Source organism: Oryctolagus cuniculus, chromosome 16 (assembly GCF_051225735.1).
Source record: "Oryctolagus cuniculus isolate XC-2025 breed Fujian yellow rabbit chromosome 16, ASM5122573v1, whole genome shotgun sequence".
NCBI classification, from domain to species: Eukaryota; Metazoa; Chordata; class Mammalia; order Lagomorpha; family Leporidae; genus Oryctolagus; species Oryctolagus cuniculus.
In genome coordinates this window covers 4,812,011-4,834,679 of record NC_142882.1, presented here as the reverse complement: position 1 = coordinate 4,834,679, position 22,669 = coordinate 4,812,011, and the positions used below count along the sequence as shown (strand labels likewise).

Here is a 22,669-nt window from a genome sequence, read left to right as displayed (position 1 = left end):
TCCACTTTCTTGATGTAGGCACCTATTGATATAAACTTTCCTCTTAACACTGCTTTTGCTGTGTCCCATAAGTTTTGGTATGTTGTGCTGTTATCCTCATTTACTTCCAGAAAGTTTTTGATTTCTCTTTTGATTTTTTCTATGACCTATTGTTCATTCAGGAGCATGTTGTTCAATCTCCATGTGTTTGCGTATGCTCTAGGGATTCCTGAGTTGCTAATTTCCAACTTCATTCCTTTATGGTCTGAGAAGCTGCATGGTATGATTCTAATTCTTTTAAATTTGCTGAGACTTGCTTTATGGCCTAGTATGTGGTCAGTCCTAGAGAAGGTTCCATGTAGTGCTGAGAAGAATGTAAAATCTTTAGCTGTAGGATTGAAAGTTCTGTATATATCTGTTAGATCCATTTGGGTTATAGTTTTGTTTAAATCTACTGTATCCTTGTTGATCTTCTGTCCTGTTGATCTGTCTATTTCTGAGAGTGGAGTTTTGAAGTCCCCCTGGACTATTGTATTGGGGTCTAAGTCTCCCTTTAAGTCCCTTAACAAATCTTTTAGATAAACTGGTGCCCTGTAGTTAGGTGCATATACATTGATAATCCTTATATCTTCCTGTTGTATTGATCCCTTAATCATTATATAGTGTCCCTCTTTGTCTCTCTTAACAGTTTTTGTGGTAAAGTTTATGTTGTCTGATATTAAGATGGCTACGCCTGCTCTTTTTTCATTTCTGTTGGCATAGTATATCTTTTTCCAGCCTTTCACTTTCAGTCTGTATGGATCTTTGTTGGAAAGATGTGTTTCTTGTAAGCAGCAAATAGATGGGTTTTGTTCCTTAACCCAATCAGCCAGTATCCTGAAGATTTCTGACAATATGTTTTAGATTTCTAATTTCCTCTTCTTTTCTTTGATCTGACTGTATCCTTTCCTGTTCTCTGTCTTCTAGGTCCGATATTCTCTCTTCTGCTTCACCCATTCTGTTTGTAAGGCTCTCTATTGTGTTTTTCATTTGATCTATTGAATTCTTCACTTCAGTCACTATCACAGTTTCCTGTTGTACTAATTGTTTCGTTTCATTTTGATTCCTCCTTAATATTTCATTTTCACGAGAGAGATTTTCTATCTTGTCCATTAAGGATTTCTGTAGTTCAAGAATTTGTTTTTGAGAACTTTTTAATGCTCTTATCAATTTTTTGAGATCTTCTTCTTGCATTTCTTCTAACTCATCATCTTCATAATCTTGAATTGGGGGTGTCTTTTTCGTTTGGGGGCGTCATGGTGACTTCCTTGTTTTTATTGCCTCGGTTTCTGCGTTCGTTATTTGGCATATTGGAGATATTTGGTTTCTTCACTGTGGTGCTTTTTCTTGTTATACTATGACTCTAGATTAAGTGGACTATCTGTTTTTGATGGAGCCTTAGGGCTTGAGATGGGTGTGGCCTGAGAGCTCTGTTTGGTGTGCCAAAGGTGACACTTCCAGGTTAGGCATGGTAGATCTCTCTCTCTCTCTCTTTCTTTCTTTTTTTGATTCAAAAGGGAAGTAATTCTGCACAGCTGAACGAAGTTGGAGGTAGTTAGCAGGCAAATGATATACCCACAGGAGCCAGAGATGGGAAGCTCTTTCCCAAGGACCACACAGGGAATCTGTTCGGCCCTCAGGGTGGGCTCAGATTCTCCTTCACTCTCCCACTGGGTTGCCAAAGTTACGGAATTGTAGCATCTCTGGAGAGTACTCACGTGAATTCCATGAGTTCTCTCCCCCACCGTGTCTTTTTTCACAGTCTCAGTTCAGTAGAACCACAAATTTACTAGGTCCTAATCTCCTGTTAATTCGCCCCACCAAGAGTCAGGTTTTTCTGCTAGGCTCAGGGCCGGTGCAGACCTGAGGTCGCTCTGCTTATGACGTATGTCTAAGATGGCACCTGCTCTTTGTCTTGCTCGCCCTTGAGAGGTGAGCAGAGAGAGAGAAACCCATGTCCGTACCAGTCACCTTTTTTTTTTTTTTATCTCTCTCTGTCTTCTAGTTAGCCTGGTGAACTTTTCCCTCCGGGGTCGTTCCCTCTAGTCTCCTCTCTCCGCTTGCCTTCCGGTGTCTCGGGCTATTGAGGTTCGGCTCACCTCGCGTTCCAGCACTGGTGTGTTGAGTCTGCCGCTGGTGTCCCGAACTTTGGGCTCCCACGCTCTCCACGCAGGTCCACTGTGAATCACACGTTCCGGAAGAGTTTCTTCTGCTGTTTCCTCCCCTACTCTTCCTTGAATCTGCAGTATCTCCACTTTTATTAAACTGTCTCTCCCTGGACTATCAGTGTCCTCCCTTCCTATTCCACCATCTTGCCTCCGACCGAATGCACAGTTGCTATATATTATTTTATATACAGTTTTTTCCAGAGGAAGTGACAGCCTTTCAGTTCTTGGTTCATGTTGCAACATCATATGTATGTATGTATGTATATTATATAGATATTATCTCTATATTTTATATATAGGTGTTGTATAACCATGTATAGAGTTTCTATATATTGTTTGATATATAGTGTCCATAAATATTTGCTATCCACATTGGTCATTCATACTTTGTACATAGAATGAGGTAATTTGGAAACCCTAGCTGAATGTATCAAATAATATTTAGTTTTTTATTTCATATTTTTCTGTTTCTCTCCTCATTCTTCTACCTGTCTGTCAATTGCTCATCCTCTCATTTCTTTCACCATCTTCTGCCTGGTGCCAAATGGTCTAGAAGGCTATTTGATACACTGGGCATTTGTGATCTGTTTTATGCCATTTTTATCTGTTTTATGCTGTATTCCTTATCTCTAAGAAGAGTTTATCAGGAATTATTGTATATTCTAATATTGGTGAATCTAACATTGGATGGTATAGTGTCTAAAACTATTGATAGTTCAATATGGCTTGTTTTCCGATTATCATCAACACAGGTATTTTCTCCTGGGTTTGCATGTCTAATATTTGCACTGAAATATTCCAACTATATTATAAAGCTGACTTTAATATTAAATGAGAAATGAATGAATAAATACACTATTGAATGTATAAAATCTGCAAACAGGGGAAGACGCTGTGGCACAGTAGGTTAGCGTCCTTGCCAGAAGCTCCAGCATTCCGTATGGGGGCCGGTTTGAGACCCGGTGCTCCATTTATCATCCAGATCTCTGCTATGCCCTGGGAAAGCAGCAGAAAATAGACCAAGTCTCTAGGACTCTGCACCAGGAACCCCTGGCTCCTGGCTTCAGATCAGTGCAGCTCTGTCCAATGTGGCTAATAGGAAGTGAACTGAACAGATGGGAGACCTCTCTCCTTCTGCCTCTCCTCTCTCTGTGTAAACTCTTCCAAATAAATGAATAAATCTTAGAAAACAGCAAATGTGTAACTCATTTTATTAAAATATGAATATTACAATGTCCACCAGGTGACAATGAAAACACAGAAATGAAAAGTTTCAAGGAGAGCTTTTATCTGAGATCAGTTTGTGTTTGTGAACATGAAACACAGGCTAAGAAATTTATACACAGTATTATTTTTGAGGAGAGGAGGATTAGGACAAGTGTGAGTGTGTAGTGGATATAACCACCACTTCTAACTATGACATCCCATGTGGGTGCCAGTTCATATCCTGGCTGTTCCACTTGGAATCCTACTCCCTGTCAATGATTCAAAAAAAGCAGTAGAAGATGGCCTAAGATGCTGACACTCAAATGGACAACTGAAATGATCTTGCTTTGACATGAACCAGCACTGGGCCACAGCAGATATCTTCAGAGTCTATCACCAGATGGAAGGTTTCTCTGATTATCCCTTCCTTTTCTGTAATTGGTGCTTCAGAACAAAACCATTTTAAGAGAAACATAAACTGTTCATAAGAAGGTTACATTCTGCAAGTTATTTTATAACATCAGAGTGCAAAATGGGTTTTAAAATCTTTTTTTAATCTTTTTTTTTAACTTTTATTTAATGAATATAAATTTCCAAAGTACAATTTATGGATTACAATGGCTTCCCCCCCATACCGTCCCTCCCACCCGGTTTTAAAATCTTAATCTCTAACAACTGAAAACTGTGAGACCCTTAAGAGCTACACTTCAGAACATCTGTATCCTTGGAAACTGTTCTATCCCTGAATCCTTTGAAAGCATTCTTCTCAGGTCTGAAAAGAATAATGTAGCACTTGGGGACAAAGATGCAGCCCAGGAGCCCTGCACTGGAGGCCAAGATGGAGAAGACCTCCACAGCCACCATGACCTTCCCCTTGGTGCTGTGGTAGACAGGCAGGAAGGTCACCCAGACACTGCAGAACACCAGCATGCTGAATGTCAGGAACTTGGCTTCATTGAACGTGTCAGGCAGATTCCTGGCTAGGAAAGCCACAGTGAAGCTTGCCAAGGCCAAGGAACCCAGGTAGCCTAGGACACAGTAGAAGGCAGTGACTGAGCCCTTGTTGCACACCAGGATGATGTGGCCATGCTCAGAGTGTGCATCTGTGTTAACAAATGGAGGAGAAGTCCCAAGCCAGATGGCACAGAGAGCCAGTTGGATCAGGGAGCAGATGGGAATAATGGAGTTAGGGACCCCTGATATCAGCCAGTGTCTCATCCTTCTCCCTGGGGCAGTGAAATTGAAGGCCAGAAGCACAGTGATAGTTTTGGCCAGGACAGTGGAAACAGCCATGGTGAACACTACTCCAAACGTGGTCTGCTGGAGGACACAGGTGGTTGTGTTGGGATGACCAATGAACAGTAAGGAGCAAAGGAAGCAGAAGATGAGGGTGATGAGAAGGATGTAGCTGAGACAACGATTGTTGGCCTTGACTATGGGAGTGTCTCGGTGCTTCAAAAAGACCCCAAGAACAACAGCAGTGAGGACAGAGAAGCACAGAGCTGTGCAGACAAGGGTCATCCCCAGGGGATCTTCAAAAGACAGAAAGGTCACTTTTTTGTAGAAGCACTGGTCTCGCTCTGTGTTGGCATACTGAAGATCTGGACACTTCACACACTGGTCCATATCTGGTGAGAAACGTAATTAACATCATCTCAAGTTCAGTTATTCCTGATTCACAAGTACCTTCTAGAATACCCAACGTAGCTAGTTTAGGCAAATGGTCCTTATTTGATGTGAAAGAGAGCATATAAAATGGCATATAAAATTATTGGCAATTATTTATGTCCATTTTCCTCATGTTAGCCAGAGTTAATACTTCATCTTCCTAAGTACCTTACATAATGATGAGTACATGCTCTTTTTCTCCTAACAAAGCCCTAAGGGCTACTCTCTGAACCTATTCATGGTGCTTTAAAAACATACCTTAGCCTGTGTTATTTTAACACCACAAATTCCTTCTTCATTGTTTCTTTGGATTGGGAACTGATGATCAAGGTGCCAGAGGGTTCCATGTGTGGTGAGGGCTACTCTGCCCTTATACAGGGCATATTCTGCTGCACGCTCACTTGGAACAAGAGCAAGCAGCAGCCCTCAGTTTTTAAGTTTTTATTTAATGATTGCATTTTTCATACATTCACCTTTAGGAATATAGGGGTTCTTTTCCCTATACCCAGCCTCCCACTCCCACTCCCATCACATCTCCTTCTCCCTCTTCCTATACCATCTCCTTCTTCATTATGGTTCATTTTTAGTTTGATTTTAAATACAGAGGACCAACTCCATGTTAAGCATAGATTTCAACAGTTGGTATCCACACACACAGACCACATATAGAGCACTGTTTAGGAACAAAATTTGCAGTCGATTCTCATAGTACAACTCATTAGGGACAGAGGTCCTACATGGGACTAAGTACACAGTGCCCTCTGTTGTTACTTGAACAATTAACATGTTTATGTATGTATGATGTCAGTGATCACCTGAGGCTCTTGCCATGGTCTGCCAAGCCTATGGAAGCCTTTTGTGACCAGAGACTCCATCGGTATTTGGACAGGGTCATACACAAAGTGGTTGCTCTCTCCTCTCTTCAGACAAGAGTACATCCCTTTTTGATGACCCTTTCTTTCAACAGAGGTTTCACAGAGATCCTCCATGTAGTCTATTTTTTGCTGCAGAGTCATGGCTTTCCATGCCTGAAATGAGCCCTTCTTTTAAAGGTGCTATTCCCTCTGTACTCTCATGGCCTATTCGACCACCCAATTGTTGCAGTCTTTGTTTTAATGAGTGTTCATTTATTTATAATTTACATGAAAGTCAGAGTTTCAGAAGGAAGAGGAGAAGCAGAATCGAGAGAGAGAAAGAAAGAAGGAGAGGAGGACAGGGAGAAAGGGAAAGAGGGAAAAAGAGGAGGGGAGAGATCTTCCCTCAGTGATTCACACCCCAAAAGACATTAATAGCTGGAACTGGGGTGTTTTGAAGCCAGTAACTGGGAGCTTCTTCTGGGCTTCCTGCATTGGTGTGATCTCTGAAACTTGGGCCATCTTCAGCTGCTTTCCCAAGCATCAGGAGAGAGCTGCATTGGAAGTGAAGCAGCTGGGACTGAAACTGCTGACCAACTGGGATGCTAGCATCCCAGCCAGAGGCTTAACCTACTATACCACAGCACCTGCCCCAGGTTCCCACTCTTAAAATCATGGACTGGGAGATATGCTTTGTGAATTTTGGTTGCACAGAAATCGCCTAGCAATCTCCCTAAAACATATCTCTTTAAGGTAGAATCTGGATTATGTCATGATAGGGGAAAGCACTGATTGACAAACCACCATTAGAAGGCAAATGGTCAGGTTCTAGAGAAACACAGAACAGCTGTACACTTGATACCAGCTGGATTAGTTTCCAACCTTGAACGTTTTCATCAAAGAACACACTAGGATGCTGCCTATAATCAAAGTCAGTCTGTAGATCAGCTTGAAACTTACTTGCATATTTCCACTTTCCTGTCTTTTTATCCTTGAACATGAATTTTCTCTCCAGCCCTGTCTGCATCCTCTTATGTTCAATATATTGTTCCATCGATGACTCATGTCTCAACTTGCAGATTTCTTCCAATATTTAGTTAGTCTTTCCTTTGGATATTTCATACTTTTGAGACATTACAAGTGCCATCTTTCATAGGTTTGTTTTCCAGAATTGGTAAGGAAAAGTAACTGCTTTGTATAATTTGGTATACCAGCACTACTTAATTCAATTACCGATTCACTGATTTCAATACACCATCCCAATATCACTTTAAATGATGCCACTTTTAAATCTTCCTTTTTAGTAAGTTGAATGTCATTCTTTTTTGACAATATGCATGGAGCCAAACCTCTTGTGTAATTTTCTGTAGAAGTTGCGTTCTTTTGTCAACTTTGTATCCAATCTTCAGTTGTAATTTCCATGTTTTGTAGCATTCTAAAATACTCTTTAGGATTGAAAGCTAATCCTTATTTTTGTCATGTTTGAGTGGTTTTGTTCTTTGTTTACAATTCATAGATCACTTAGATTTTATTAACTATTTTTCTTCAGTTATGCTAATTAATATTGCACTTTTCATGTACTATAAACTGAATTAGATTTTATGAAGCTCTTTGGGCATGATGTAGCTTATTTAAAAAATACTGTTGGATTTACATTGCTTGAGATTTCAAATGTATGAATTTATTTCAATAACAGCGTCTTACAATTTCATTTTGCTGAAATATCTAGCAGTATTTGATCCATCAACTTGAGATGTCCCCATAGAAGAAACAGAATTTTTACATTTTTCCTGTTCTCCATAGGAGTTGAGAAAATATCTGAAAATTGTTTATCACCATTCAAGTATTGGGAATTATTTTAATAACTGTGAGGATATTTGGATTTTTCAAATATTGCTCAACATATTTCATAATATTTCTATCTGAGAATATCTGAATTTCTTCTATATTTTTCAATGTATCAGAATTAAATGATTAATAAGCTCTATTATTAGTATTTTTATATCTAAATAGACCTCTTCAGCTCTCTTTGTGTATACACACACACACACACAGAGTAATCTTATTGTTCGCACTGTTCCATCTTGCTGAGGTTCATAAATCTTTCTTGTTTATGATCACCAATTTTAAATTCTTCCAATTTTTACTTACTTCAATTTCCTTATAATGTCCACATTTTACCTTCAAGGGCTTGTGCTGAATTTGCAGTCATTGACCTACCTTGGTATGCATACTTATTTTTTTTAAAGACAGAGTTACCAAGGGAGGTAGAGACAGAGTGAGGCCTTCCATCTGCTGGTTCACTCCCCAGATGGCGGCAGCAACCAGGGCTGTGCTGATCTGAAGACAGGAGATTCTTCAGAGCCTCTTATGTGTGTGCAGAGGCCCAAGGACTTGGACCATCTTCTACTGCTATCCCAGGCCACAGCAGAGAGCTGGATCAGAAGAGGAGCAGTTGGGACTAGGACTGGTACCCATATGGGATGCTGGTGCTTCAGGCCAGGGCTTAAGCCCACTGCGCCACAGTGCCAGGTCCACTATGCATACTTATTACCATGTATGTCAGGTTGAGTTCTTTTGATATGAATTTTATAAATGTGTGTACATATGTAAGCATAAGAATGTTCTTGAAGATTTATATTTTGAGCAGCAATGACTTTTGTCAAAGGCTAAGATTAGCCCCATTTATGATATTTGATGAGTATTATCCTCAGGATGATATACTGCATGATTTCTAAGATAGTTTTTCACATAACACACAGTTTGTGTAGAGTTGTGCTTTCTCACTCCAAGCATGCTACACTTGAATTTGGTGAAAGGAGTTTTACCTGTATAAGCACAAGGAACCCAGACATGAGTTTTCCTATACTGAATTAGCACATACACCACACTACTCCCATGGACTGTACTCTGTTTCCAAAACCTTTCATTATCAACAATAAGTTTCAAAAAATTAGAATTATACTAAATATATGGTAAAAATAACTACTCATACAACACAAGGAAAAACTGGAAAATCTTTATGATGCATGTGATGCATAGTTCTGATTCATGAAATAAATCTTAGAAATGCCACACTGTTTTATGGGGTGAATATTCTCCAATCTTGGTTTCTATTCATTTTTTACCATATGTATATCAGCCTGAACTCCAACATGGTCAGCATTCCAGAGACATTCAGTCTTTTATATGCTTTCAAAAATAATATAGGGAGTGTATTGTGGAAAGTTTTATCCTTTTGTGGATTATTATTGATTATAAGGAATAATTTCTACCTGAAGGGGGGAAGACTGTTCTCAGCAGTCATATTCCACATACTTTCTTTCCATGGATAAGTTGATAATTTAAGAAACAGGTGGTAACTTCTCCAAGAGGCAGGCACTGACTTACCTGTCTGATTGGAAATCTCATTCTCAGGACAAGGTGTGCAAACAAAACAACAGACAGGCTTTCCCTCAAGAGGGGTTTTCCTGAATCCAGGGCTGCAACTCACACTGCATACCGAGTGTGGAGTCTGAGAAAAATCAGATGAGTGTTGGTCATAGTTCAGACTATTACTTAAGTTCCAAGTAGAGGGTTTTCAAGTCCTGCAAACTTATTCACTGAAACTGTAAACATCTCTTTCTGACAAAATGACTACATTCAATTTGATTTTCTTAAATAGATTCAGAAGATGTGGTGGAAAATGTGTGTGTACTGTCCATCCTCAGACACTAAAAACATAAGAAAGTATTTGGATTGGAAGGGGAGTGGTTTAATGTCTCTAAGTGTCTTTTGAATAAGCCATACTGCACATACTCCCTTAGCAGTTGGGGGGTAACAATGTGTCATGTGAACCTTATGATCAGTCCAACTTACCTCTGTAATTCCTGTGGCCCACTCTATCAAATTCTCAGAGAGAGACAACTGTTCACTCTGTGAAACGTATGGGGAAAACCATCCTACTTTAACCTTACGTCCAAAACCATATGGAAAATTCCAAAAGTTGAGAATGTCGTATTCAGCTTCCCAATTTTTCCTGTGATTCAAATTCACTAGGTCACCAGCTGGATTGGTAAACTGGAGATTCTTCAGAAACGGGTGCAACTGAAAAAATGCATCATATTCTCATGAAGACTGCCAAGCAATAACACATGAAACCCAGGTAAGAGAAAACCTCTCTTTGTCTGTAATCACAAATGAACGATAGAACCTGTTTAGAACCACCCAATGAATTGAAGTAAAAAAAATAAACCTGATGAGAACTACATCAAGGTAAGTATGATTTCACTCATTTTTCTACAAAAACAAGTGGAATCAAAAATATCTAGCTGTGAGATTCAGACCATTTCCAACAGTGCAGTCCAAGCTACCAACACTCATTTTCTCAGTGTACCTTGGACAACTATCTGTAATAACGTTACTAGAATAAAGAACTGTGCAAATTATATGAGATCCCTTATGTTCATTGTAGATGAACATCCTCAGTAACATTTGGACCTGGAAATAATTACTGTACTGCTGAAGTTGAAAATGGAATAACACAGTCTACGTATTTCACATGTCAAAATTAAATTGACAGAATTGGAGAGTATTTTTAAGTCACAGCACTGATGCTTATCCAAGAGACCTGCCCACTTTTCATTGGAGCCCTTTTGCTAATGACAAATTACAGGCAGAGGCTCATTTTTATCTTGTGTTTTGCAGAAAGGTTCCCAAGCTACTTGGATTGAACACCTGCAGAAACTCTTAAGGGGATCACATCAGGAGTACATGTCAATAATGGAAACCAAGTTACCTGCCAGGGAGAAAATGCCACCTTTGCCCCATTGTTCACTGGCTGCATTTCTACCTCTTGTAGAAGCATCTCATGTATGCTGTGGGCCACAGCATACACAGCATTGTATATGTTGTAACTCCCATCACTCATGCTCATTTCAAAATGATGCGGAGGCAAGGATTCCAAGGAGGCATTCAGTGGACAGTTCTGCAAAGTTTTACAGGATGTCCCAGTAACTGAGCAATTAAAAGCCAGCGACCAGAATCTGGAGAGGTAAGAGTCTTCGGGGTACTTGGAAGGGTTAGCTCTCTGAAGAAAGTTTTTGAAACCAGAGATCTCACTATGCTGGTGTGAAAAAATGAGAGTCCCATGGAATGAGTGGAGCAGGAAAGGTTTCTCAGAACTGGCAAAATCCCATTGTGAAGTGGTGACCCAGACTTTCCATGTCATTAACTGCCCCCATGATTGAAAGCTGGTGCCTATGAGTGACTCAGTGACACAGAAAAGAATCACCACATTTGCTGATGATTTTAGGATCTGGATATGAAACGTACTTTGGAATGAAGAAAGTGACTCTACAGTGGCTGGGATCAATTCCACAAAGTCTACACAGATGCCATTCTTCTGTAACTCTACTTTCAAATCAGACATAAACTGAATACCTTTTGGGAGGTCTGAGATGGCCAAACCCACCCAGGTCCACCCAAAATGGAGCATCAAGGAGGTCATGCCATGGGCCAGAGAAGTGTCTTTGGGTGCCAACTGATAGAGGGAAGAAAACTGACCACTGTCACTCAGAAGAGGTTCAAAAGGCCCAAGGGTCAGCTAAGGGAAAAGGCAAGAAATCTGTGTAAGGTTATTGTCATAGTGTAAAACATTATTCCTGAAAAAATTAAGCAGATAACGGAAGTGTCAGATTTTAGAATATTTAATTTTTATCATTTCCCAGTACATAAAAGCTTCCTAGTTCATGAATCATTAGACTCACAGGTTGCAAAAACATTTCTCCTTTTTACTCACCCACACTTCTTCTTCAGAACAAATGCGGCTAATCCACAAAATCTCTGCACGTCTTCTCTTTAGATCACATACTGTGTCAAATGTATAAGGTCTCTGTCATTTTAATTTTTGGATCTAAGTAAGGCACCTAAGATGATGTACTTTATCCCACTTTTTTACTACACACTCACCTGTGGAATTTTGTAGAGTTCCAGCAGTGTCCCCATTTGGACAGCAATGCTGCTTTCTGATATTACAGCAACAGACTTGTTCTGTTTCCTACATGTGTAATTAGGAACGTGCTTTTCCAGTCCCACAAGCCAGATGAAGGGGTTCTCCATCACAGTCATATGACTGTGCATGACATTATAGAGACCAAATCCCAAGGTCATGTTGGGTAAAAGATAGGGGTTTTTGTTGATCTCTTCAATAGCGAAAACCAAGGCCAGAACATACTGGTAGTTTTTGGACTGAAACCTGCATGAAAGGCACAAGGATCTTTAAGGGAAAATCCTCCAATCCAGATTATCTCAATTCTGTGATTACTGTGAGAGATGGAATGGTCATGGCCAAACATTCATATGTTCTAATCCATATGTGTAGGTTTGCTGAGTACAGAGTGTGAACTGTTGTATTTGCAGGACACATGTCCTCACCAGAACCAAAGCTGCTACCAGCTTTTACTGGTTTCCAAGCCTAAATGATTCTGAAAAATTAGATCTGCTTTTACATCATAATGTCTTGGGCATGTTATCCCATGGTTCTCCATGTAGCCAAAGAGCATGATCTTATTTTTGGATGCAAACCTCATCAATTTTAATCATCTCTGGCAACAGCTAACTCTTCTAAGTTTTTATATTTCATATCTAAAGTAAATATTACAACAGGCTCTGGAATGCCCTCTCTAAAGTTCATGCACACCTAGGAGTACACTCCAGTTGTCAAAGAAAGCATGACAAGGAAAGTCACATCATCTTTAGCACTGCCTCTAAATGTTTCCTACATCCACAAACTACAATGATTCTTCATCTTACCACATCATTAAGTGCTTCTTGAAATAGCAGTCATACGATCATAAGGCTGCAGGTTGTAAAGGGAAAAGAGAGTAACTCAATTGAAGGCTATGTGTTCAAAAAGAGGGATGATGTCACAGTACTGAGAATGGTAGATGGGAGTCTGTAATTGATCCTGAAAAATCTCTTCCCCATCACACTTACACATCAACAAGCATCACAAGCCAAGAAAATAAAATCGAATTCAGAGCTTGAAAGAAGGAAAATAGTGAAAAGGGAGGAGCACTTTAGAGAAGCTGGAAACACTCCCTGGCTGAACATGAATCACTGGGCTATGAGGCACCTGATGCTTTACAATTAAGCCAGCCATGCATTTAGAACACTAAACATATGTTAAAGTAAATCATTGTGAGTAGTACCAGTATTTACTACAAACCGGCCTTCTTCACTCACGTTTTCCTACAATGTTGAATATAAATAGCCTTACATGTGAAGGAAATGATGCATTTCTACTTTTCATTATGAGTGATATCAGTATTTACTCCAAACAGGCCTTCTTCACTCAACTTTTCCTACAATATTGAATATAAATAGCCTTCCATGAAAAGAAAATGATGCATTTCTACTTTCTAGGATCTGACATTTCACAAAAAATGCAAATGAGGAGCCCCTTGTATTTATTTCTGATGTCCTGTGTGTTAATTCCTTAGGAATAGACCAGGTCACGAACACTGCTTGTTAAGGGTCACTGTGTGCTCCAGAGGAAGTGACAGTTTTTCAGTTCTTGGTCCTTGCTGTAACATAATATGGATATATGTACGCATATTATATATGTATTCTCTCTATATATCTATACATAGGTATACTATAACCATGCACACAGTAGCTATATATATAGTTTTTTATGTATATATAATTTGCATACATATTTGCTATCCAAATATGTCATTCATACTTTGTAGAATGAGGAAATTTGAAAATCATTACTATGAATCAAATAAAATTCAGTTTTGTATTTCATATATCTGTTTCTCTCCTCATTACTATGACACTTCCATTGTTCCGCATCCTCTCATTTCTTTCTCCAGCTGCTGCCTTGTACCAAAATGTCTAGACGGCCCTTTGACACACTGGAATTTGTAAGAGTTTATCTCTTTTATGCTGTGTTCTTTATCTCTAAAAACAGTTTACCAGTAACTGTTGTATATTCTAGAGTTAGTGAAGCTAACATTGGAAGGTATAGCACCTAAATCTATTGACAGTTAAGTATTTCTTGTTTTTCCAAGTATCATCAACACAGATATTTTCCCTGGGTTTATTAAGATTTGATTATGATCTCCAGTTTGCATGGCATACATCTTGGAGGAACTTGGGCTCTATTCATAGCCTCTTTTCCTACTACTGGAAAGTCACTATTTCCTCATCTCCATCATTAAGGGTACACTTAAATGATGTGCTGCATGCATAACCAGGGGGAATACTACTACTAATGAATAAATATTTCATGAATTGGACCCCATGGACACATATTAAGTTAGGTAAATTTATAAAAATCAATGTGAAGTGAGTAATATTGCTACACCAAGCTAGTATCCATTAGATTTTTTTCAACAGAGATATTTGGACAAATGCCTAAAATACTGAATCAGTTGCATCTCCTTGGTGGCAACAACTATACTTCTGAAATCCATTGGCTTTAATGATACTGAAATGATCTATGTCCTAATAGCTACCTTCTACCAAAGTTCTATGCAGAGGCAACCTACTTCCTGTAGCCTTACAGTAGAAAACAATTAGAAAATTGTCACCCTCATAAACAGGTTTGAAGAAAACAATTCCGCTGTCCTACAAGATACTATATTCTGCGTGCATGAAATTTATATATGCTATATATGTATATGAAATATTTATATTTAGTAATAAATAAAGGATCTTCAAGAGGGGCAAAAACAGAATAATCCCCCTTAAGAAATCTATTTTGCCCAGAAAAGGCAGAATCAGGGAAACACTATAAATGTAGTAAATTACAACCATTGAAATTCTTATGGGTATATTCATCAGTAAAATATAATTATTATATTTGTGCAAAGCTGTTACCCTGAGATTACTTTTACATAGAAAAAAATTTTGAATCTTTTCTCCTTTACAACTGTAGAAGAAATGAAGTGTTCTCATGGCCCCAAATCTAGTACGTAGCAGAAAAGAGTGTGAGCACATGTGGAAGAGCTCATGTAATTCAGTTCATTCATTTCAGTGCATGGGTTCTGTAAGAATCTACTACTGAGGCACAATAGGCCCCTGAGCTGATGAAAGTGGACAGGGAAGGATAGGAGGATACCGACCAGACTCTGGTTCCCCCTCTGATAAGACAACATTTCCCTGAGCCATCCACGGTGCCAGGCAGAAAGAAATGTCTTCCTCATGCCCCAAATCAATTACCAGCAGTTTTTAGGAGGGACAGAAGATGGACCTGGCAGGGATACAGAACATATTTGCCTATCCATTTGCAGACCCAATAACAAGTAGCTAATATGTAAATAAATGGAAAATGGTTATGGCAAGGAGAACTTACCAGCTGAATCTGCGATATTTGATGAAACTTCTCTCGATTCTGGGAACATCATATGTGTAAATGTGCAAAAAAGCAGCGATCTCAATATCTCCATCCTTGTAAAAACTCTGTTCCATCTGGGAATAGCAGTCGTGACCATCCTGACATGTCACAAGGAGATACAGCTGCAGAAAGAGCAAGAGAAAAATCAAAGAAAACATCTGTGAAAAACCCTATGAGACAAGAGCACTGGAACATGCAGGGTCATGCAGGTGGAAACATAGTGTGTGTGTGTGTGTGTGTGTGTGTGTGTGTGACTGCTTGAAACAAGTCACTTTAATACTGCTCCATCTGACCTCTTTCCACCAGCTGTCCACTCGTCCATGGGGGAATCTGATACTTTTCTGCCCCGAGGCTCTGTAGTTCAGGTCTTCTGTCCTGGTGAAAAACACAAGTAGAAAAACATGTTTGTGAATCATCCTCTTCACCTAGGTGCCAGGATTTCCTCCAAGTCCATGGAGACAAAGATTCAAGGAAGAAACCCCTGATAGTTACATTTGTTGCAAGGGTTTGTCAATAAACCACTCCATGAACTTTTGAAAATTATGTACCAGGATTGCATCAGAGGGCATGAAGGGAGGCATCAGGTGAGGCTTTCAGTAAGCTTTCAGACCAGGAATCTCCAGTATCACACACTACAATAACTCAAAGTGCAACAGGGCAGCCTCCCTCAACCAGTGTTCTGGGCAGCCACACATCACTTTGATAGCACATAGACCCCAAACCAATCCTGTTTACAGAGATACCCACTAGGACATGTGGTTTTCAATCACTGTGCAACCAGTAATCAGCCTGAATTCAGATATGTCCATTCTGCATTTCTAATCACTTCATCTTTAGTTGTAAAACATAAAAAACTTCCATGTTGCTGTTAACCATGGTAATCCCATGATGATCTGCTTTTGCACCTACAACCTTGGTTGGTGCTCACATGAGAACCTGGGACTATTTGAGTACTTATACCTTTTTTACTCTAAGCAGACAATACCAGCTGGAAGTCACCTCTTTATTCCCACCACCACAAACACCAAGGTCAGGATCATGCCTGCAGACACCTGTACTTCTTGAATGCAAGTGACTTTCAGGATGCTTATGTAGGACACCATCAGGGCAGCTAGGTACCATTAAACCTTTGCCAAACCACAGACTGGGCAAGATGAGAGTGAACAAAATGGATATCATGTCCTATGAGGCAATAATGAGGATCAACATTGACTAATCATTTGTGCTTGTATACCTGTGTGAGGTATTGCCAATAGAATAAATCTAATAAGGGGGGTAAGAAGGGCATATATGCGAACTCTATTTTTCCACTCAAAAGTTTTTTAAACTGAAATTACTGTAAATGTGGTGGCTAATATTTTAAGTAAAACACATTTTTCATTGCTTAGCCACTTCTCTGATGCCATTAGGGAGATTTTGATTAGGGGTACACGCAAAGTGAATGCAGTATAGGAACAAAATACACAACAGAATTCAGTGACTTGCCTAAAATTGAAAATATAATTTCTTGATGAGTTAAACTTATTACTGGTACATTGATGAAGCTTGTTGTCTATTCAGTTAAACAAGAAACATAAATCTAAATCAGAGAGCAAGCATCCACTGTTCTCTCTAATGTGTAGGAACTAAAAATAGAGTCAATCTTAATGCACTCCATTCACTGAAAATAAATTGGGAATGGAGAGGATGAATTCCATGCAATGAGGAGGCTTCAGAAAATTCATGGAAAATGTGTGTTATGAAACAGTTATGGACGATTTTTTTTAAAAATTAGCACCCAGATTTATTCAATATTTTTGCTTAAGTGTTTCTTTCATATTTAACATTTTCATCTTCTATATCCTTAATGCTGCATTTGACATTTTTTATAGTTTGTGATGAATGCTTCAATTATAGAACTTCAGACTTAATTCAGGGAAATATATATTCTAATTGCATAAATTTATATGGAATCTGAAATCATACATTTATGTCAAGTTGAACTTTAGCAACAACATCATAAAAGTTGATAATATTTTTTCTATTTGAGACTTTTTATAATTTATATTGAAGTCCAATATCATGTAGGTTATTGCAAAGCAATTTCCAAAAATAAAAATACGTGGACATTTGAATGGGTAGGTACAGAGTTCTCTGTGTGTACAGGGAACACACACATGAACTTACACTCATTCTACATCGAGAACACTGTCTCCAATGGACTATCCTGGACTATCTTCTCAGGCTCAATACACTTCAAATCAAAAGTAGAAATTGTCCCTTTTTCCCCATATCCTCGCCAGCATCTGTTGTTGGTAGATTTCTGTATGTGAGCCATTCTAACCAGGGTGAGGTGAAACCTCATTGTGGTTTTGATTTGCATTTCCCTGATTGCTAGTGACCTTGAACGTTTTTTCATGTGCCTGTTGGCCATTTGAATTTCCTCTTTTGAAAAATATCTATTGAGGTCCTTGGCCCATCTCTTAAGTGGGTTGTTGGTTTTGTTTTTGTGGAGTTTCTTGATCTCTTTGTAGATTCTGGTTATTAACCCTTTATCTGTTGCATAGTTTGCAAATATTTTTTCCCATTCTGTCGGTTGTCTCTTCACTCTCCTGACTGTTTCTTTTGCAGTACAGAAACTTCTCAATTTGATGCAATCCCAATAGTTGATTTTGGCTTTGACTGCCTGTGCCTCCCGGGTCTTTTCCAGAAATTATTTGCCTGTGCCAATATCTTGAAGGGTTTCTGTTGGTGGGAATGCAAACTGGTCAAGCCACTATGGAAGTCAGTCTGGAGATTCCTCAGAAACCTGAATATAACCCTACCATTCGACCCAGCCATCCACTCCTTGGAATTTATCCAAAGGAATTTAAATTGGCACCCTAATGTTTATCGCAGCACAGTTCACAATAGCCAAGACCTGGAACCAACCTACATGCCCATCAACGGTAGACTGGATAAAGAAATTATGGGATATGTACTCTTTAGAATACTATACCGCAGTAAGAAACAACGAAATCCAGTCATTTGTCCAAAAAGGGACAAATACCCTATGTTCTCCCTGATCGGTGACAACTGACTGAACACCAAAAAGGAAACCTGTTGAAGTGAAGTGCACACTATGAGAAACGGTGACTTGATCAGCATAGCCCTGACTGTTAATGAACAACTTAATACATTATGTAGGTTTTTTTTTGTCTGTTCTACTTAATATGACTGGTTTAATTCTGTAATTGATACACAGTTATTCTTAAGTATTGAAAAAAAGTAGAAATTGCTATAAGTACATGGTAACATTAATGTCATAGCAAGCAGTAAAGGAAACTAAGAAAATTCGGAATGCAGAGGTGAGCTGGCATGTAAGAACTCACTGTATCAATTCTCAGTAACTCCAAATTAGCTATGCTGGTATGCAAAGTCTACAACATGGCATTTTTAACCATTCTGAATTATGTCCCAGACAAAAATCCCCAATTCCTCCAACTTCCAGCCATACTTAATCTGATGCAGCTCCTCTGCATATAACAGAACATGACACTTTGCTAGTTTTGCCATTTCTGGTAATCCATCAGGAATCTGTTTCTACCATCATCCATCTAACCTAGGAATAATACTGCTGATTACTGAAGAGAGACCAAGATGGCTGAATGAGAAGGACATACTGTTATAATCTAGGAGGAGATATAAAAGTAAAAGTGGAAGAAATACATTCTCCTGGGATAGTTAGAGAGAAAACCACAGTGGGAATTCTATGGAAGGAAGAAGAATGCTGTGGATCAATGTGGAAGGTGCAGACATGGAATATGTTCAAGGACACAACAGACAATCCCAGCAGCCAAGAGCCAGAGAAAGCAACAGTGTTGGAGAGGGAGGGGAGATCAGACTGCAGTGCCTGAGCCACTGGTTATGTAATTGGAGGGAGAGATTTCAAGAGTCAACCACCTGAGAGAAAATTGGAGAATATGGCTACATATCCTTCCAGATACATGTTTCCAACATACAAATTAAAAAAAACAGAAGGGACAGTACAAATATCATCGAAACTGCATAGAGGAATTTAACATACATTACTGCACAAATAGAAGAGCCAAAGGCCTTACCAAGGGTGCTAAACATTAGTAAACTTGTAATACTATTTAAAATCACACTGAGATATCACCTCACATCTGCTCGATTGGCTACAATAACTTTTGTTTTAAAGATTTTGTTTGAATGGAAGATTGAGAGAGTGAATGTGAGTGATATAGTCAGAAAGAGAGAGAGAGAGAAAATATCTTCCATCCCATGGTTCACTCTCCAAATGATCACAACAGCTGGAGCTGAGCTGATCCAAAGACAGGAGCCAGGGGCTTCTTCAGGTCTTCCAAATAGCTGCAAAGGACCAAAGACTTGGGCCATCTTCCACTGCTTTCCCTGGCCATGAAAGGGACTTGGATCCTTAGGGATCTTTGGTAAATGTCTCCAACCATGATTATTATCAACTCCAAACTTAGAACTACTAGAGAATGAATGTTTTGTGCAAATATGGGGAGGTTGAAATACTGCTCTGTAGCATGATTATAGTTGGTGAGGTCTTTGGGTGGTAATAGCAATTTTTTATGGCTTACCTAGTTGCTTTCTTGCAATTTTCAATATGAGACTACAGAGAGAGTTTGTTACATCTCTCTAACAGGTGAAGACTGTAAGAAGAGGAAAGGAAAACTATCTTTAGTGGAGGCAGGAAACGTGTCCTGGACAAACACCAACCTCATGTATATTGATCCTAGTCTTACCAGCCTCAGCAATTCTGAAAAATAAATTTCTGTTCTTAGGTCAAAAAGTCATGGTATGTTATGACTAACAAAACAATTAAATTGGGATGAACACTAGTTACTCTCATTTGTGTCAACAGACAGCTCTCCCAAGTCCTTGGATTTTGTATTTGTAGCAAATGCCAGAACAGGCTCTGGAATGTTCTATCTAAATTACATGTTCCACAAGGAAGAGAAACTGATTTTCAAAGGAAAGCAAAATGAATTAAATAAAAATCAGTCTTGCTGAATTTTGCACATGTGCCATCATGTACCAAAAATGGTTATTTATATTAGCACATCATTAAATGACTCCTTGAACAGCATCATCATGAACATGACTTTGTGCAAGGTCTTGGGAAAGAATAATTCATCTGAGAGCTATGTGGCTAGCAGAGGCAGGATATCGAAGTGTGGAGAATGGTGGAGTACAAGGCTTGGCATTTATAACTGTTAAGCCTCCTCCTTTTCAAAACTGGGCATCAGCTCCCACCCCAAATCAGGAAACTAATTCAGATTCAAAGCCTGAATGAAGGAGATTCTTAAATGCAGAACATTTGGAAGATGTCAGAATCACTGGGGGGACTTCAAGTACTGTAGATCAAAAGGCACTGCACCTACTGAAGCTGAATGGCTGCCATCTAGTTTTCTATGGAAATCTGAAAAATATGTTCATATACATAATGACTATTGGTAGCAGTTCTAACTGCAAATAGGTCTTATTCTCTGAATATTAACTCCAGACATGCATGCAGTTTGACTTTCAGGTAAAGAAACACATCGTGCATTTCTACAGCCACTGACACAAAACTTCCCCAAGGTTAGAACACAGGTGCCCTTTGTGTTTCAAGTGTCCTGAGTATTCAGTCATGATGAACAGTGTATTTCATGTTGACGGCTTATACATGCTCGTATGTTCCGACCAGAAGAGGTATCTTTCAATTGTTGGGCATAGGATTTATATGTTTCCAACATGACAAATTGTAAACTTGACTTTTCAAGTATCTCTTTATTATCTATGTTGCTTTCTGGGTGAGATAAGTGGAAAATTGCCATTCTAAGCAAAAATATATTTTCTGATCTGTATTTAGTCTTTCTCTTCTCTTCTTTGTCATTCTTCCAGGTTACCTGTAATTGCTCTGTCCCTTTCATTTCCTCCTCCTCCTCTTCTCTATAAAGCTGTATATGATGACTGCCAAAGAGGCTTTATGGGAGTTTGCAAGTGGATACGCTATATCATTCCATCCTTTATCTCTTCAAACAGGTCATCAGTGGTAAGAAGAGATTCTGACACTGGGAAATCTAACAGTTGGGGATTTAGTGGCTAAAGCATTTATTGTAAATTTAATATTCTTTTATTCTGCTGTCATCAACAAACATCTATTTTTCCTTCACGTGTCTAATGAGGTTACTTTATAAGGTGCTTCTTGCATGACTTTTCACTTGTGAGATACCTGTGTCCTTATGACAATCTTTTCCTCCACTTAGGAACCATGAGAGGCTGGTACCGTGGCTCAATAGGCTAATCTTCTGCCTTGCAGTGCTGGCACACCAGGTTCCAGTCCTGGTCTGGGTGCCGGATTATGTCCTGGTTGCCCCTCTTCCAATCCTACTCTCCGCTTTGCCCAGGAGTGCAGTGGAGGATGGCCCAAGTGCTTGGGCCCTGCACCCCCATGGGAGACCAGGAGAAGCACCTGGCTCCTGCCTTTGGATCAGCTCGATGCGCCGGCTGCAGCATGCTGGCCGCGGAGACCATTGGAGGCTAAAACAATGGCAAAAGGAAGATCTTTCTCTCTGTTTATCTCTCTCTCACTGTCCACTCTGCCCTTGAAAAAATTAAAAAAAAAGAACCATGAGAGTTTCTCCTGGTCATGGGATAATCCCATGTTGAGTGAATTCATTTTCCTCTCTTGTCTCAGAGTTTATCTGGGATTCCCACATTAATTTGCCCCAGATGCATAGTGAAATATACATAAATCTTTTCCTTTTAGGATGGCTCTTAGCCTTTGTCTGTTGTTTTGTCTGCAAAAACATTCAACTGTTTGCAATCCATTTCTTTCTTCCTGGGGTTTTCTCATCTAGCAAATTTAGGGAAATAATCCAAATCATACTCTTTGAAAGACCTTGATTTGTGTTAAATGAAGAAGGGAAATCTAGAAACACAAGGAAGTAGAATTGGGCAGAGTCTCCTACTTACCACAGGATTCCTGCCTCTGTCTTCTGATGAGAAAACTGTGTGCACAGAGCTGAGGCTCCAGACTTTGGCTGAAGATCAATTTGGGGGCATTCATTGTGGCAGATGTGTGGATCTCTGCAAACTTCAGGTGTCGCTCTTGAGGAGCTGACCTGAGAGATTCCATAAGCAGGAGCCCATAAAACCATCCCCTACCCCTTAGGTGCATTTACTGCAGTCTTGCAGGCAAGGTCAAATCCATGCTGCCTCAGGCACCCTCTAGTGCCTGAGGGCGGTATTGACCCTGACTGAAAGGAAGGGAGACATGGGCATAAGAGCAGTAGACAGCTCCAAATCAAGACTGGGTCAACTGAAACATCCAAGTATACTGGAAAGGATCTCCATGGGAACATCAGATGGCTGTGCAG

General features: G+C 39.5%; 1 protein-coding gene across 1 annotated transcript; it reads right to left on the bottom strand.

The window, feature by feature from the left end:
• Positions 1-4,085: 4,085 nt before the first annotated feature.
• On the bottom strand, positions 4,086-16,402 carry LOC100353392 (vomeronasal type-2 receptor 116-like). The gene is made up of 9 exons (XM_089316312.1): positions 16,299-16,402; positions 15,593-15,674; positions 15,286-15,421; positions 15,129-15,211; positions 11,864-12,142; positions 10,692-11,498; positions 9,773-10,000; positions 9,305-9,428; positions 4,086-5,020 (listed from the first exon to the last, which is right to left on the bottom strand). Exons 1-9 carry the CDS (start codon positions 16,400-16,402, stop codon positions 4,086-4,088), a joined length of 2,778 nt encoding a protein of 925 aa, XP_089172438.1.
• Between the last annotated feature and the right edge of the window lie 6,267 nt (positions 16,403-22,669).